The 17,629-nt window shown below is 37.9% G+C and overlaps 2 protein-coding genes across 5 annotated transcripts; one reads left to right on the top strand and one right to left on the bottom strand.

The window, feature by feature from the left end:
• The first annotated feature begins 6,947 nt into the window (after positions 1 to 6,947).
• On the top strand, positions 6,948 to 13,411 carry tsen2 (TSEN2 tRNA splicing endonuclease subunit). Of its 4 annotated transcripts, none has more exons than XM_061218835.1 (12): positions 6,948 to 7,000; positions 7,618 to 7,827; positions 7,918 to 7,984; positions 8,166 to 8,205; positions 8,414 to 8,978; positions 10,179 to 10,256; positions 10,747 to 10,797; positions 10,919 to 11,057; positions 11,939 to 11,975; positions 12,464 to 12,593; positions 13,044 to 13,133; positions 13,218 to 13,411. In XM_061218835.1, exons 2-12 carry the CDS (start codon positions 7,639 to 7,641, stop codon positions 13,275 to 13,277), a joined length of 1,446 nt encoding a protein of 481 aa, XP_061074819.1. In that variant the 5' UTR covers positions 6,948 to 7,000; positions 7,618 to 7,638; the 3' UTR covers positions 13,278 to 13,411. The 4 variants fall into 4 exon arrangements, with proteins under 4 accessions (XP_061074819.1, XP_061074817.1, XP_061074820.1 ...); XM_061218833.1 differs by lacking the exon at positions 6,948 to 7,000 and adding an exon at positions 7,093 to 7,341; XM_061218836.1 differs by lacking the exon at positions 6,948 to 7,000 and adding an exon at positions 7,097 to 7,341 and having other exon boundaries at positions 12,482 to 12,593.
• Positions 13,412 to 13,515: 104 nt separating this feature from the next.
• mkrn2os.2 (MKRN2 opposite strand, tandem duplicate 2) lies at positions 13,516 to 17,543 on the bottom strand. The gene is made up of 4 exons (XM_061218842.1): positions 15,854 to 17,543; positions 15,445 to 15,494; positions 14,978 to 15,146; positions 13,516 to 14,707 (listed from the first exon to the last, which is right to left on the bottom strand). Exons 1-4 carry the CDS (start codon positions 16,054 to 16,056, stop codon positions 14,473 to 14,475), a joined length of 657 nt encoding a protein of 218 aa, XP_061074826.1. The 5' UTR covers positions 16,057 to 17,543; the 3' UTR covers positions 13,516 to 14,472.
• Positions 17,544 to 17,629: the final 86 nt, after the last annotated feature.

The following is a 17,629-nucleotide window of genomic DNA, read 5'->3' as shown; positions in this document are numbered from 1 at the left end:
CTCTGGGGAGATGCTGCTTCATGCTGAAAATATACTTTGGGTATTTGATCCATTTTATTATCTTTTATTATTTTATTCTATCTTTACTGCTTAAATTTATTATTGGCTCAAAAAAAGTATTATACAGCAGCTACTAAGATTTTTGTCTTGGGGGAAAGTCACCAAAAATGGTAGAATGATTTTAAAATAGTGTATTTTTACTTGACAGCAGCCCGAGACTAGATCAATAGCAGTAAGGTGATGAAGCTGACAGATGCTTTAACCCCTTATGGGTGGATGTAGCCTGCGCATTACATCTCCCTTAACAGACCGATGTGACCTGCACGTTACATCTCCCTTAACAGACGGATGTGACCTGCACATTACATCTCCCTTAACAGACTGATGTGACGCCAGCATTTGATCGTATGACTATTTTTCATGACACATGACTGAATGTGATTGTGATTCCTAGGCCTTTTTATGGGGTTTCTATAGGGCGCCCTAGTCCATCATGGATTGAAAAAGCTATTAGTTCCAGAATTGTTGTGAACCTAAATAACATTGATATATTTCATTTATACAGAGAGAAGCAGTCTCTGTCACGTTATGTCATTGATTTTACAGGAGAATAGTTCACATGAGAATCAAATCTGCAAAACTATTACAGTACAAACACTTGAGCCACTAACGCCCTGTTTTTACCTAGCTTTGTTTTTTGTCAATTGCACGTTATGACAGTGTGATCTGTTATAGATTGAGAAACAAAACGAAATAAATAAACAGGCTGCCTCTGCCAGAATGGTAATGTGCCAATGAAAGATTAAGAGGAAAACCTTTTTTTTGTTACTCACACAAATGGTTCCAATTTACACACAGGATTGATTTTAACAAAGAGTTGACAAAATAATGCAAGGATTCTCATTTCTGACAACAAAATAATAAAGGCCTTTGCATCAATTTTACAAAAAACTTAAAAAACAAACTTGAATTTAAATTGATTCTTATATGATGTTATAGTTTTGTATGTTTTTGTATGTACCAAGAACAATGTCTAGTGCCAACAACTGAACTCAAGATCCTTACAAAACAGAAAAGGGCCAATGGACATATATCAATAGGACTTAATGGTATAAGTTACAACAGTAGACTGACAGTGGGAAAAAAAAGAAACAAAATTACGATTTTTTTTTATGACTGTTAAGTTAGACTGTACTTTAGTGATGATGGAAATCAATACATTCATAAAATCACCATTAAGGATTTAGACCTCATGAAGCTGAACATGTGATGTGATATTTTAAATGTAAATGTTGGTCAAACACAAGGATCAATGCCTTTGCCCTCTTACTTTGTGTCCTTGAAATTATTTTATCTGCAGTTATATCTCATGCTTGTCAAACTGCATTATTTTACAGACTGTTTCAAGGGAGTATCTTGACATTGTGGAAAAAAAAAACAATTTTTCATTCAGAGACAGAGCAGCACATGTTTTAAATGAGGACATGAGAAAAGCCCATTTCAGCTTCTATAATTCATTGCATAAAAACAGATGGAAGAGGTTCGGGTTTATTTTGGGATCAGAACTGGCAGTTTTACTCAGCAGAATGGGGGGGGGGGGGGGTTTCATGAACTTGTAAATCTTTGGCTACAAGGGGGAGCCTAGCCTATTCTCCAATGGCTGGGGTGGGAAAGGGAAAGAAGAAAGCTGATTGGCTCAGATGAGTAATGCAGAAGGTTGGCAGGTGGGCAGCCTGGAAGAGGGCCTGTGGTTTGTGTTGATGATGTTGATTAAATGTGTTATTTATGTGGTGTCAGCATATCCTTACTTTGTTAGTACCAATTCTCAGATGACTGTATCATGCCAACATTCTTCATACATTCTGCCAAATAATCACAAAAAAAATATGATTTTCCTGTTCTAAAGCTCTTAAAAGGATACGGCCAGAGAAGAATGGTCATTTCGGAAACATGTCCGTATGTGTAAGTTCAGAGGGGGGAGCACTCTTCAGTGCTCTGTTTTTAAAGTAATCCACGGGAATTTTAATAGCCACATACAGTTTCTGATTAAATGCCTTCAAAGGTTTATAGCATTTGCATTTTATTCAAGACTATTAACTGCTGGCCTGAAGTGTATTAGTTTATTGGACCTTTACTTGAATATTTCTATTTTTAGTTGTTAGTAGTATTGTTCTTATGATCCAATATTAACTAAAAATACCCTTGTATAAATTATTACAATATATTTTGAATATGTCATTTAACCTCATTGTGAGGCTTGTAAAAGTATGAGTACTATAACAAATATTGGCATCATTATTTTTTTTTTCCATTTCAGTTTGTATCCTCATTACTTTGATGAGAGCTTGTTTAAACCTGATACTTAGCTTTTTTGTAAATGTAAAAAATATAAAGAAAAATGACATTAAAGATTTTAAGCAATGAATGATGAACAGAATAGTTCAATAAGTCCTGTTTGCATGCATTACAGTGCTGTAAAATGAACAGTATGAAGTGTCAGAAAGACTGCAGAAGACATATTTGTCTCTTATCAATGTTCTAAATGTGACAGGCTCATGGAAGGCACCTGAAATGGAGTAATCTTCTTTCATCTCTTGATGAGGAAGAAACATGTCAATCATACCTGGAGCAGTGCTGTCTAACTTCCGGCAAATTCATTGAAATGTTTTTAAATGTTTTCACTTCGAGATTCGATTTTAGGAACACCATGAAAGAACTGAATGTTAGTTTAAAAAGCACAATTCATGAAAATGTAAATTAAGCTTACATTTCATATAATATAAATACAATTTAATATAAAGTGTTGAGTAAGCTGCCAATTCTCTTTAATGAAGTTTGTATCTCAAGGAAGTATAATGTAAAGTGTTGAGTAAGCCAATTCTCCGATTGTGCAAGGCTGTCTCACAGAGCAACCCAGTCCATTACTGGCCCACCCACAATTCTGAGAAATACAATCTAACTCCCACACACTGAAATCCATATAGCTTACATATTTTGTGTCAATTTGACTTCATGTATGTAAGGCATTCAATGGCTAATATGCTATTCAGGTAGAACAAATAACAATAAGCGTGTAGAATACATTTGATTTTAACTGAGTAAGTTGTGAGCCTAGAGACTATGGTTGGCATAACACCAATAGACATTTTCATCTTATAAAGTTTTTAGGTGCAAAATGAGGACTAAACTATAATTTCATAATTATGAAGTAAAAAACAAATATAACTAAATGTTTAAATATTGCTACTTGCACATTTCTTTACTGTTACTTTAAACCATTCAAATATAAAACTATATATAAACAAACTCATTCCATGATCGCTTATGAAAAACCTTTATATTCCCCCAAGTATACATGATAATATGAAGTAAAATGCAGCTCATCTCCAGTTAGTTCAATATGACAGAGGGAGCAATTCAGCAGACAGTGACATGATAAATATTGTTGGCTGTATCAATATGTATGCATGAAAAGGCCTACATATGTTGAAACCATACACTGTGGCATGCAATATAAATATAAATATATATATAAATATAATAATACTCCAATTAAAATATTTTCTCACATTAATTATTTCTCACATTTTTATTTTTTTGGAATAAACTACTCATCCTTAATATTAAATACAACCAAGCAAACAAGACAATGTGAAGAGGACACACTTTCTCTGGGATTGATTGATATTCAAAGAAACCAAGAGTTTTTACCCTTTTATATTGAGGGCTTCTTTTTTGTACATGTTTGCTTTAGACATTGTTCAGCAGTCAGTATTCCACCAGGACCTGTTGCTGTTTATTAAGAGTATACTTCATTGTGAAATTATGGCTTAAGAAACACTGTGAACATTGATCTGAGTTGAGAAACATATTATTTGGCCAGTCCTTGCACAGTCACAGAACATTACACTGCTCTCAACACAGCTGAGAGTTATATAATTATATATATATATATATATATATATATATATATATATATATATATATATATAATTATATATATATTATATATATGTAATTAGTACTAATATTAGATATTAATTACATTTTAAGGTATTCTCAATTTTAAGGTAAGGACAGTAAAATTGATTTATTGAATTTGAACTCTAGGAGCAAACACAAAATCAGTGGGCCATAATATTAAGATTAATACATTTATTGTTAGCCTAATTAAGCATTTTGTCTTAAAAAAAGAAAAAGACCAAGTGCCTTTGTATAGCTGCTTTAGAAGCTAGCTAGCTATTTCTCTCCTTCTTTCTCTAACCTACCCACCATATGCTCTGCTGTTGACTTTGATGCCCTTGCATCCAGTGTATCATATGTACATATGGTTGGCACAGAGACTCCATTGCCATCTGCCCACAGATGGAAAACCAGCGACCCACTGCTACCAGCACGAGCATAAAAGCATCAAGCTAGCTCGGTTTGAATCACGAGGTCAAAAAGACATCAAAGCTTTATGGAAATAAACCAGGTTGAGGGAAAAATATATATATTATTTTACGAAAGGAAAGTGTTTTGAGACTTTCGCATTTGTTTACTTTCTATCAAAATTCTGATATTAGCATTTTACAGATTATATACAGTGAGCTCCATAATTCTGATATTAGCACTTTACAGATTATATACAGTGAGCTCCATAATTCTGATATTAGCACTTAGAACCTAATACTTCAGACTGCTATATTTCAGAATACACACTCCCCTCCTATATACAGTGAGCTCCATAATTGTTGGCACAAGACATATTTTTTCTTGAATTTTAGATTTGTAATCAAACAGTTGATACATGTTTAAAGTGCAGATTTTATTTTCTTTTTAGCATTTTTTTTCAAGGTTTTTATTTTATACATTTTGGGTTCACCATGTAGAAATTAAAACACTTTTAATACATAGTGCCGCATTTCGGGACAAATGGCTTCACAAGTGCTTTTGATTAGTCAGGTGTGTTAAAGGCATGTTGCAGGTTTAAGACACTTTCAGGAACTAGTCTTGATTCTAACTTTTTGATTATCTTTGGAGTCTGTTATGTCTGCCAACATGAAGACCAGAGTTGCGCCAATGAGAGGCCAAACTGTATGCTTACTAAAATTAACTGTTTTGAGTTTTCACCCAAATAAAAAGTGTCAAACACCTGTCCGAAAGATCAGAAACACTCTTCAGCAGGCAGGTGTGGATGTATCAGTGACTACTGTCCTCAGAAGACTTCACAAACAAAACGACAGAGGCTGCACTGCAAGGTGAAAACCACTAGTCAGCTGCAGAAACTGAAATGCCAGATTACAGTTTGCTAAAAAGCACCTAAAAGCACCTGCAGAGTTCTGGAAAAAGGGCTTGTGGACAGATGAGACCAAGATTCAAAGCAACCTCTCATCTGTGAAACATGGAGGTGGGGGTATTTTCGTTTGGACATGTATGGCTGCCACAGGTACTTGTCTTCAATGATTATGTCACTGCTGATAGCAGCAGTAGAATTAATTCTAAAGTGTGCACAGACATCTTATCTTCTCAAGTGAAAACAAATGCCTCCAAACTCATTGGACGGCACTTCATGCTCCAGCAAGACAGTGATCACAATAAGACTGCAAAATCAATACATGGATATTTCAAAGCCAACACCTGGGAAATTACTGGTCAGGTCATTCACCTGATTTGAATCCAATTGAACATGCATTTCGTATGCTGTAGTGAAAACTGACAACTAGCCCCCAAAACAAGCAGGAGCTGAAGATGGCTGCAGTGCAGGCCTGGCAGAGCATCACCAGAGAAGATACTCTGCTCCTGGTGATGTCTATGCCATGAAATGGGGGGCTATGTATGCTATCATTTCTACATGGTGAAACCATGTAAAAAATGCCCTTAAATAAAAGCTGAGAATATGCACATTGAGAATATGAAATTCACCACGTGCATAATGTTTTATTACAAATCAAAAACTGTACAGAGTCAAATCAATGAGCTCACTGTATATTCTTATCTTAAAGTGTACCGTTAAAATGCTAATGATTTGCAGGTTATACAACAACACATGGCAGAGGGATAAGGCGAAGAAATACATCTCAAATATGTTGGGCTGAAATACATTTTTACAGAATGCAAAAATATGTACCGAATGGAGAAGAAATTCACATAAATCATAAAATATATGAATCTTAACTCCTAACTAAAATATTACAGCCAATGAGATATCAGCTCCTATTTACAATGAATGTGCTTCAGTATATATTCAGCTGAGACTGAAGGAGAGCAAGAAACATTAATAAAAGCTGATTAATAACTATAGAGAATATACATTTTAGGAGCATATAATAACTTATAACTTATTTTTTCTAAGCAGAAAATAATCTTGCAAACAGATTTTAGGTTGACTTCATTATTTAAAAGTGTTGCTTTTATTGATTGTTTTCATCTGTAATAAATCAAATGTGTCTACACAACATTAGCCGCATGTGTAGCCTATTCAAGCTGTCCTATTGTTGCACCAATGCATATATTTCCTTCTCCAAGGTATAATAATGTATAGTCATGAAGGATCAATTGCAGTGTTTTTATAAGAATTCATTCCGCTGTTAAAGCTATAACCTAATGCAGTTCTGTGGTCTAGAGGTTTAAACCTGCGGTTTAAGCAAGCTGCAGTTGGCCTCAAACTTTCCAACCTTAATTGCACTCGGGGGCAGGAGAATTATTTGACTGTAGGGACTGAAGTCATAGGTTAGCCAACATCCCCACCTGCTGTTTGCATTCAGAGAACGAGATAACAACAACGATAATAATAATAATAATAATAATAATAATAATAATAATAATAATAATAATAATAATCTACAAACGCCTGGTCATATTAAAAAGTATATATATTTTCTAAATCGCCTCGACGTTACCTTTCAATTATGCAATTTGATTTTTTATTTTTTTCAAGCCGTCTGCCCAACCGCTGATGTGTTTTGTAATTTCCTGTCCAGGCGCCCCTGAGAGCTCCCTTTGGCATTTCGACACTAAGGCAAAATTAGCTGTTCAAACGCGCAACTGTTTTAATAGCCTAAAAATCCTGTTATATTATTAATATCTAACATATTTATTACTATATTTCTACTAACATGTATTTACTTTACTTATGTTCACGGCATTCTGTCTTGTCCCGCGGTTATGTGTGGTGTTTAAACGTGCAATTAATGCATCTACAGTCGTTCTAGTATCTCTGATGTAGAGCATCAATGTTAATTCTCATAATAGCCTCGTCTTACGTAGCATAGGCCTACGCTACATGAAAACAAAACGGTACTGTGGAACCATATTTCCACAAGTCCGTGCCTCCTGACGAACGCAATTTCCGATGCACGCGTAAGAAAAACTAGCACGCGTGTTGGAAGTTGTTGTTTAATCATGTACATTAACTTATCTCTGAATTAAATTTCTTGGAAAACATAGGTTAACTAATTGCTCGGTGTACGTCCGTTAAATTATTTGTTGGTTGCAACTTTTTAGATTACAGCTCTGCGTAAAAACACTATTGCTTTCAGATAGCTTTGCTCTCTTCCAGTTTGCGAAATGTCATGCGAATCTCATGTCATTCCCGGACAAGGCAAGAAATGCTAACTTACGTTTTACTGTCTGCAGAGAACTGCTATAGGTCCGCTCATGGCTGAAGCCGTCTTCCAGGCGCCGAAACGCCGTGTTAGAGTGTATGAATCATATGAAGCACCCTTCCCTGTTCCAGTATCTGCAGAGGATGCTCAATTTCAACAACACCACGTCTATAGAGCAGAAATATTGAATCAGCATGTCATTGTCAGGGATCCCGACCACATACAAGCCATATATGGAAAGGTAATTGGCTGTAATTTGCAGCTATAATATATCAATGTATTTTATTGATATGCATGAACTGCATGTGGTCAACACTATTGTCTTTTGCAGGGTTTTTTCGGGAAAGGCATTTTGTCAAGGAGCAGACCAGAGCATAGCATCTCTGAAAAATGGAGGAGTAAGTTTTTGTTTTTGTTCATATAAGAGATGTTTGTAAAATTACAGTATGTGTTTGAAGGCAATGTAGCATAAAATGCTGGAGTTCGGATATGCTTTTTTATTGGTTAATCCTGTTATTATGGTTCATTTTATTCCAAACACTGTAGTTCATGCGCTATTTTTATTATGCGCTTTTGCAGATATCAACGACAGATGTCTGCCTGTGATCTCATTCACACAGTGAGTCTGGCATTCTTTTATCCTCTAAATTGTTTTAATCTCTACATGTCCTACACGTCCTCATCTCACAATTTCCCAGTGATTAAATGGTATAAATGTATACTGTATTAGCTATTATTTGGTGGTTTAAAAAAACTGAAAACAGTCAAACCCTGACACTGCATAAGACCATGTTAGTTGATTCTGTTGCCTATTGCTGGTGTTCCAGGTACCAGCAGCGTGTAAACTTGGCTCGGGATGTGCTCCTAGCACAGGGGTTGGATGAGGAGGATGCCAATCAGGTGCTGGAGAAATACACCCACCCTGTCAAGTTGGATCTGACTGGAGGAACAGAAGAGGAGGAGGCACCCAAAGAAGCTATGCACTGCCCTGTTATGGGAGAGGAAGTGGGGAGATCTCCTGACCTTGGGTCCCCAGGGCCTTCTGGCTTTGACGTCTGTGGAGGCGAAAGAACGGGGAACGCCGACTCTGACTGCACTGGAGCTGAGGGGCGGAGGCGCCAGGGGGATGCGAGGTATGACCCCCTGGCCCGCCTGTACCCCTCTGAGCCCGCGGTGGTGGACCTCGAAGCCCTGTCCAGTGTAAAGTGTGCCAAGCACGATGACTGGATAGCCCACTGTGGCTGCCCATTGAATAGTTCCATGCTGAGGACGGACATTCCAGCCAACGGGAAGGAGCAGAGCCCTACTCTGACCTCGGGGTACCAGTATGTCCTTGTGGAGGAGCAGGAGCAGCAGGAGGGTGTGGAGGCTGGAGACAACAGCTCTTGCAGTGTAGATATCCGAACGCTCCTTCTTGTTGGTTTTAGTTCATGGTTGTCCATCCTTTGTGTGCACAGTAGATGCACAGTACCAGCAGGTAAAAGTAGGTGGTGACATGACACGTACTCTGTATATTAAATATTTCAGAATGGCTTATGCTTATGGTTGTTAGTACTAGGGCGGCCTGTAGCGTAGTGGTTACGGTAAATGATTGGGACACCCAAGGTTGGTGGTCCTAATCCCGGTGTAGCCACAATAAGATCTGCACAGCCGTTGGGCCCTTGAGCAAGGCCCTTAACCCTGCATTGCTCCAGGGGAGGATTGTCTCCTGCTTAGTCTATTCAACTATACGTCGCTCTGGATAAGAGCGTCTGCCAAATGCCAATAATGTAATGTAATGTACTAGATGTGGATTTCTTTCAAAACATTCAAATCAAGTCAGCTTTATTATAAAAGGGGGAAATTAACAACACAAAATATAATCAAAAACATTCACAAACAGTATGCAAAGAGGAAAGACATTCAGTTCCAGCACACACAAGTCATAAATAATACATGGGTAATACATACGTGTTTCGTGTTGCTCATTATAGAGCCTGACCGCGGCTGGGATAAAGGAATCTGCATAGCGTTTAGTCCAGGGGTCGGCAACCCTGGTCCTGGAGAGCCACAGGGTGTGCTGGCTTTCGTTGTTACATTAATTGATCAATGAAAGCCGTTGATTGCACAGTTAACTCACCTCACCTGGTTTCTTGGGTCTGAATCGGTTGCTTATTTTAAGGTGGAGACGAAAGCCAGCACACCCTGCGGCTCTCCAGGACCAGGGTTGCCGACCCCTGGTTTAGTCCTTACCCTGTGCTGCAGGAGCCGCCCACAGAGGGATATGGCTGTGTCTACTCAGCTGGCTGTGCAGCTGCTGGCTCGAATCACCTCAAAGTTGTCTCACCTTATTTTCCATTTCTTTGACAAAGAGCTCCTTGGCAGAGATCTGGTCTACCCCAAAGATCCTACTAGCCTGTCGCATGAGTCGTTCCAGTTTGGTCCGGGCTTGTGCTCACATATTTCCATGAGACTGTTTAGAGTATGAAGGACACCATGCATTTTGAATTCTCGCTGCCTGAGTGATTTATTGGTGTGGTTTGTGCTGTATATAAAACTAAATGTCATTCGTGATAATATTTTTTTTTGTCTTTTTTTAAATTATTTTTTTAGATGAACCAAATGGAAAGATTTGTATGCAGGGTGAACCCCTTTGCGATCGTGGAGTACCTGCAGCTGAGCCTGGAAGAGGTAAGACCATTTTGCCAGGGGCCTGTTCCAGCAGTTTACAAAAAACACTTTAATAAGGGTTTTTAATTACGGTGGAGCAGTTTGTGATGCCAAAGAAAATAATTAAGATTGCAGACATCCCTCTTTCTGCTGAGGTTAATATTAATACAGTACTCCCTTCATGTGTGTTAAAATTGTTTCTATTTCTGGGGTGTGAATGTGACATGATTTCTGTTCATTCCTGTGAGTTCTGGCCCTGGGGAATCATTAATGTATGTCTAATGACAGCTGAGTAGGGTGTGTATGTTTTGTTTCACATCCAGTGGTACGATTTTGCTCATTCACTTCACTATGAAATATGCAAACACAAAGTTAAGTAAATATTAGCAGGAATTCAAAGGCCTTGAATATGCTGGCGTCTGTAAACATCAGGCTGCATGCATATCTACATTCACTGAAAGGAATCAGTTTTACAAGCCAGAAGGCTTAAACAATCTTTCTTTATTAACAGGCCTTCTTCTTGGTATATGCTTTAGGATGTTTATCAGTTTATTACAATGAGGTAAGGCCTTCTTTCTCCCAATCCATGAATTACCATACTGAGCACCAAATACTTTTTTCAATAATACATGTTGTTCATTGTTGATGAACGCACCTTTTTCTTGTATTTGTTTTTGCATAAGGAACCATTTACAATTATTCACCTGTGGGAAGTGTTCAAGTCAGTTCAGCCAAACTTTGAGACTTCCTACATGGCTTACCACTACTTTCGCTGCAAAGGGTGGGTACCCAAAGTCGGCGTGAAGTACGGAACTGACTTCAGTGAGTATCTTTCTAAAATGATCATTTACCACACAGAAATTATCACTTACTCAGTCCATTCTAATATGCATGTAACTCTCAAGGCCATTACTGTTGAAACTGGGACACAGCAGCCCAAACCATTGTATTGTAGGTCAAGTTCAGTGTGTTCAGTGAAAGCTGGTTGAAATTTGAGGTAGATCTTCTTTCCTACAAACGCTACAGCTGTCCTGAAGGTTGTTTAACAGCTTGCACCCACTTGAAACATTGATGAAAAGAGAATCTTTTCTGTTATCAGAACCGTGATTGTTTCTTCCAGCGATCAGGTAGCAGATTCAGGTGTGACCCCTGGCAGTCTGAGGAGGGAGTGTCTGCTGAACTTTGTCAGCGTTTAATTAGTTGAAGTTTCCAAGAGGTTTAGGTAACACCTTGGGGCAGCTGTTTAAATTATTCAGGCCTCCTAAGCAAGGCTTTCTTGGTGCTTCTGCTTGCTTCAACCTGATGGTCAGTGTGAAAACCTACTAACCACTGCTCAAGACCCTCACTGCCAAGCTAACCCACTTGCCATCTTCACATGTAACAACCATTAGCCCAGTGTAGGCCCAGAGAATTTTAGGTGAAATTCCTTCCTCCAAAACAAAAACCTAATTAGAAAGTCACTCTTGCTTAACTGTTTGAGCTGTTTGTGTATAACATTATTTCTCCTGGCAATTGAGGTTGTATGAAAACAGAAAAAAAAACTGGTCGGAGTACTACACTGCATGTAAATGCAAAGGGCACTAGACAATTCGTTTTTGCAAGACGTTTTTTCAACATACTGTAGTCTTAGTATGCATTAAACATATAGCAGTTATTCGCAAATATTTTCTGTTTTTTAATTCTTTTTCAATTCATTTTTTCAGTGCTGTACCGCAAAGGACCTCCATTTTATCATGCAAGGTTTGTTCAGAGATTACATTTTATTATAGTGTTGGAAGAGAACATGGCATATCATGAACTCATTACAGCTATTAACCTATGTTTTCAGCTTCCGAATTATAATGAATATGTCCTTTGTTTATCAGTAGCGCAGAATTGAATTTGCACAAAAGATTCTCTAACAATGTTCACTAAGCTCTTGGCTTTGTCCATTGTTTATCTTGAATATACTGTATTATGGTGTTTTTGGCATTGATTTAAGCAGAACATTGACTTAAATGCACAGGGTCAGGCAAACATTTTACTTTAGTTTTTGGATGGCATAGTTAACTATTAACATAGCTAATACCTTTGAGATTATACATCTATACTCCGAAGTGTGCAAATGCTACCCAAGTCTGGAGCTGTTGCTCATATTAATCAGGTTCTCTTCCACTGTTAAATGAAGGTAAGGTGATGCAGGATGTAACATAGTTAGGGCTAATACACCTTTGTTCCTTTCTAACAAGGCTGTTCCCCTTCTGCAGCTATTCTGTGGTGGTGGAGAAAGTGGATGATTCCTTCAGGGGGGCAGCGATTCGACCATTCAGCTGGCGCTCATTAGCCGCGCTCAGCAGAATCACAGGAAACGTCTCCAAGGTAAAGAGGAAGTGGTCATCGTCATCCAAACCTCCCTTTTCTCCTGTTACATCACATCCACGTGCGTTGCATGTGACTCCTTGTTCATGTCCCCTTGAGTTTCCCTTTTCCTGTCTGGTGGTTAAAGTGCCATCTTGTTAGTAGACAAGTGTGAAGAAATGCAGTGTTTGAAATGCTGACTGTACATTCTGTGTCGTAATGTATGGGTTGTCACATATCCTTACTGTAATTGACGTGAACATCAGTGTGAACTCTAGTCTTAAAGAAACACATTTAAAAGGTACAAATTCAATGCATGTTTCAGTCTGAACACTTGATCTACAATGAATATAGTAAATGAGCATTGTCGAGTCTTGAAGCATGAACAAGGAAGGTGTGTGTTTTCTGTATTGTTACTGTGCATCGGCAGTAGATTTAAACTTTGTTGTATGATTTCTGTTTGGTTGCTAGGAGCTGATGCTCTGTTACGTCATCAGGCCATCGGATATGACGGAGGAGGAGCTGTCCTCCCCAGAATGTATCAAGAGGATCAAAGTTCAGGTGGCACACGTTTCTCTCTTGTACTGTTCACTTGTCTTGGCCTTCTTGAAAACAGACTAAATGGTTATTTTCTTGTTTTTAAAGGAGATGATTGTGAGCAGGTGGATATCCTCTCGAGAGCGCACAGACCAAGAGGAGCTGTGACCCCAGTCTCATGTGCTTTTCTCAGGGCCATCAGCTTTCTGCACCATTCTATTTCTGTAGTTTTCTCTGCTTTCAACATAATTGTTACTTTTACATATATGTACATATACACAATTACACTCATACCACTATAATTGTGTATTCAGTCATTGTATTTCAGTGATGTAATGAAGTTTATGTTTGCATCTTTGAGTAATGCGTGCACTGTGAAAAAAACTCCAGGTATGAATCTACACAATTTTCTTGTCAATATTCATTATTTATTTATTTGGAATAAGCTCCAGTGTACAAACTTAACATGGCATGATGCATTGAATAACCTACATATTATAGGAGCAACAAGAGTTTTAACATCGGTAGAAAATAGCAGAATATTGTTAATATGCATGAATTTGAAAAACAGTGCCAAGGCAGAAGCATACTGCATCCAAACAAACTGACAGTTATACTTTAGTGCAAAATACATGAACTTATAGATCTAATCATATTATATCATACTGTTTGGCCTATGTCACTTTGTTTTTTCCTTTTTTCCAGCCACATAATGGCTTCCACTAGTCCTCCTGTTTAAACACCAATAACACAATCAAAAGCCTAAAAGCTGAAAATCTGCACTTTAACCACATGGGAATTGATGATAAATGATTACCCTGAAAGAGCTGTACACCATAATCCAGTGGCACCCACCTGGTTGATTCACCTCAGCACGTATCTGCTGAGGTGGAGAGGGAGGAAATTAAATTAAAGTAGTAATGTAGGTTTTACTAATATAAGCTGTTGGCCTGATAATTTTGGTTAAAAAAAAAAATTTGCTTCCACTCACTTTCAGAGAAGAAAATTAGGCTTTGTCATGATGTGATTTCTTGCATTTTTTCACAAAGGAGGCTTTGAATACTGATCCAAGTAAATAAATTGTGATTCCCTGATTGACTGTTCAGTCTCATAGTAACAAAAAATGCAATATACCTATCAACCATACTTGTCTCATCGTTAGCCTGATAAGTAAAACCTGAAACGGCTCTTTTTAATTTCAGTCCATGTTCCATATTTGGGTGGGGTCAGGGTTTCACTTAGTGCAGTTATCCAGCTAACTCGGTAATTCTTTCTTTGTGAAACAGGCCCCAGGAATAAATAAACAAAAAACAGCATACACCCTTCGAGGTTGGGAACAGTGTGTTACAATGTAGTCACTGAATCATCCCTCCGAGTTCCCATCACCTGATTCTTTTGGAGGACTGTCCACAATGTAGAAGTACTTTTTGGAGATCTCCTCACACAGCATTCTGTACTTGGAAGCTCTCTTGATCCGGGGCACAACAAAGTTCTGTGTGAACTCATCCTTGCTGAGAGCCCTTTTGCCCTGTGTGGCCAGCACACAGTTTATAAATGCCAAGGTGTAGTTATAGCAGTTGTGTTTCTCCTCATCAAATCTGCACAAAATGTATATGTGAATATGGGTTAAACAGTTGCTCAGGACAAGGAGTCACCATGTTCAGGTTAATGCTCATTTCAGAATATGTTGTCATCATTTTAGATACCATCTTTGATCAACAAACAGGGAAAATATTGTTTCTTTCTCAGTGGGGGCACATGAAAGAGGAACTGAAAGGGTCTGTACCAGGGTCTGAGACTTCTTAGAAACATAATTAATCCTTGACCCCCAAGTACTCATTTTCATTCTTTTAAAAATATTAATGTACCTCTGGAATTGTGGGTCCCAAGTCTGGGCAGAGGAGAACTTCTCCAGGTACTGGTCCCATTGGTCAATGAGGCTGTACATGTCTGGCTGAACCAAAGGCACGCTTATACACTTCTCCCATCCCTGGGTGTCCTTTTGCACCCCTGTCTTTGTGTAGTTGTAGACCACACCTGCATGCAAAAACGCCACACTTTCAACTTGCATATTACATATTTGCTTATTGTTACATCCAAACCTTGTTACACTTTATGATTACGCATCTGGAAACAAAATGTTGTTTGGTATTTTATGGAGACTGTCAAGGTTATATTTATCACATATAACAGGTGTGCAACTGGCTATATAACCCAGCTACATTTGTCAGTGAATAAATCAGAATTGAAAGTGTGCCTTTAGCATTATATTTAAAAAATGTAGCTTGGCTCCAGGGCAGCACTGGTTTTTGTATATATTTAGTACATACTGTACCTTTAGTGTCAGTGATCCCGGTATGCAGGTCAGATTCCCCATCAAAGTCCCTTTGCATGTGGAAATTAAGAATAATGTTGAGCACTGCCTTGTATTTACATACTTATCATTCAAGTATACATAATACTACTAATAGTTTCAGTCAAATTTAAACATTAAACATTGTCCAGTTATTTTCTTCAGGTCAAAGTACTGTACTTACTCCTGAAGAAATTAGTGGACGTTTAAGATCAAGAATCTTTCAAGCCTTAATGTCTGCAGAATGTCAGCATGGTATGCAAACCATTTTTAAATATATTTTTTTTATTTATTTTGGTATATCTCAGATAGCCAGAACAATACATGTTCCATACTGAATATCATTGACTGTGAAAAATACAAGCATGTCCTCATATAGGTTCAATCTTACCTGAGAAAGGTATCCTCAGTGGGGGCTACAAGAAAGGAGCAAGGAGCCTTGTGCCCATTGGAGAACGGATTGGGGATACTGATGGGAGCATCCTCAAGTCTCCGGCCACTGAAGCTCACTCCACATTCTGGACATTCCTCCGGGACAAAGAAACAATATATCTCTTTGTTACAGTGGCTGAATTTGATCACGCTTTTATCCATGAGAAGTGAACATGGAAGTGCTGCTAATGCCCTCTGAATGTTGACAAGAAGCCAGCTCTCATGTCGCTGGGGCTGTGACTGAAGAGGAATGCAGCTGGGCTGTGAATAGGGAATAGCCACAGAGAATAGCTGGTAACTTGTAGCCCTGCATCAGTGGTATATCAGGTTGCGCCTAACCCCAACCCCTTGTGTGTTTGTCAACTGATCAGCCCTTTCTTCTGTCCTTAAAATGTACAGGTTTATAACACATTTTCTTGGAAGGGCTATTTTATTCTGTTTTACTGGGTATACATGTTTTTTTGTGCTTTTTGTTTTTTCATTGCATTTCATCACGATTCAGGAGTATCTGTTCCAGATTTGTCAAAAAGAGGAATTACATTTCTTCTTTGTACATTGTCTTACAGTAGAAGCTGTTCCAGACTGGAATGAAACTACAGAAAGGGTGGGATGGACAAAGTAATGAATAGATGAGTAGCACAGGGGCACTGCAGTCTCTTTCACTGTATTCTGTGCAGTACAGAGTATTGTTTGTAGCAATGTGTATGCAAGTGTTGTTTTTAAAATGTTTAAAATGCTTTAAATAATTACAACTGCTCCTCCAATGACTACAAATATTTTGGATGAAAGTGGTACATTTTCATTTGAATACACTTTCAATGTGCTAAACATACATTTGTTTTTATTTTATTTTTCTTGGATATTCTCAAAATACAGAGACAACTAGGTTGCTTATTAATTATTTGTGAGCTCGTAATCTTCCACAGCTTAATTCTTCACATGCAACAATACAATGTCATCCAGCTATAGTGTCAATTAGGTGTCATGAGACACTATAGTTGGGTGACATAAGATGAGTGGCTCAGAATCAGCAACAATACAGTGTCTTTGTTCAAAGGCAGAGGTAGGCCATTAGGAGATAGCTAGAGCTGAAACAGAATAAGCTGCTACTGAACAGCTTTTAAAACACTGCTAATAGACCTGCAAAACTTGCCCCCTCTCCCCTGCAATTAAACCAGCTACCTTTACTCTTACATTGTATACTAATAGTTTTATTATATTTAATATCCCATTACTTCTTTTAAATTGATCATAGAATGTTCTGTTTTGTGAAATTAAAATACATAGATATATCATCATTTTTGTTTTCAAGAATATAAGTGTAACTGGATGTATATTAATTTATGTGGTGAAAGAGTTTTATTTTTTAAATGATAAAGTAAATGCTCAAGACAATCAAGGTGTTTTTCCATTATCCAGGACAGATATGAGCTAATAAAATAAGAGATCCATATAGTGATGGAATGTATACATTTCAGTTTAGAAAGTTAAATCTACATTCATAGATTTTAACTGTACATGAATGGTCGTGGATCTTGGTCTTGGGCTAGCTAACTTAAAACCTGTCACCACATCCCCTCAGAAAAAAGATCTGAGGCGGTGCGGTTGTGTTACAAAAGGACTGTGTAACGTAATTCGGAAAAGTGACACAGTTCTTCGAGTCAGGGAGTCAGAGTTCATGTTACCTAAGAAACGTGCAATTACTGTGCACATGTGCAAGTGCTTGTTTGCTACA

This window comes from Conger conger, chromosome 14 (genome assembly GCF_963514075.1).
Source record: "Conger conger chromosome 14, fConCon1.1, whole genome shotgun sequence".
NCBI lineage: Eukaryota > Metazoa > Chordata > Actinopteri > Anguilliformes > Congridae > Conger > Conger conger.
Note: the sequence above shows the minus strand (reverse complement) of the source record. Positions and strands in the feature narration are given on the sequence as shown.

Excerpts from the sequence above, each read along its gene's own strand:
- mkrn2os.2 (XM_061218842.1), bottom strand. The coding sequence starts at position 16,056 with ATGGATAAAAGCGTGATCAAATTCAGCCACTGTAACAAAGAGATATAT. Across the intron at positions 15,495-15,853 it reads ACTGAGGATACCTTTCTCAG|GGACTTTGATGGGGAATCTG; the intron begins GTAAGATTGAAC and ends CCACATGCAAAG. Across the intron at positions 15,147-15,444 it reads CGGGATCACTGACACTAAAG|GTGTGGTCTACAACTACACA; the intron begins GTACAGTATGTA and ends TTTTGCATGCAG.
- tsen2 (XM_061218835.1), top strand. The coding sequence starts at position 7,639 with ATGGCTGAAGCCGTCTTCCAGGCGCCGAAACGCCGTGTTAGAGTGTAT. Across the intron at positions 10,257-10,746 it reads TGCAGCTGAGCCTGGAAGAG|GCCTTCTTCTTGGTATATGC; the intron begins GTAAGACCATTT and ends CTTTATTAACAG. Across the intron at positions 11,058-11,938 it reads GAAGTACGGAACTGACTTCA|TGCTGTACCGCAAAGGACCT; the intron begins GTGAGTATCTTT and ends TCATTTTTTCAG.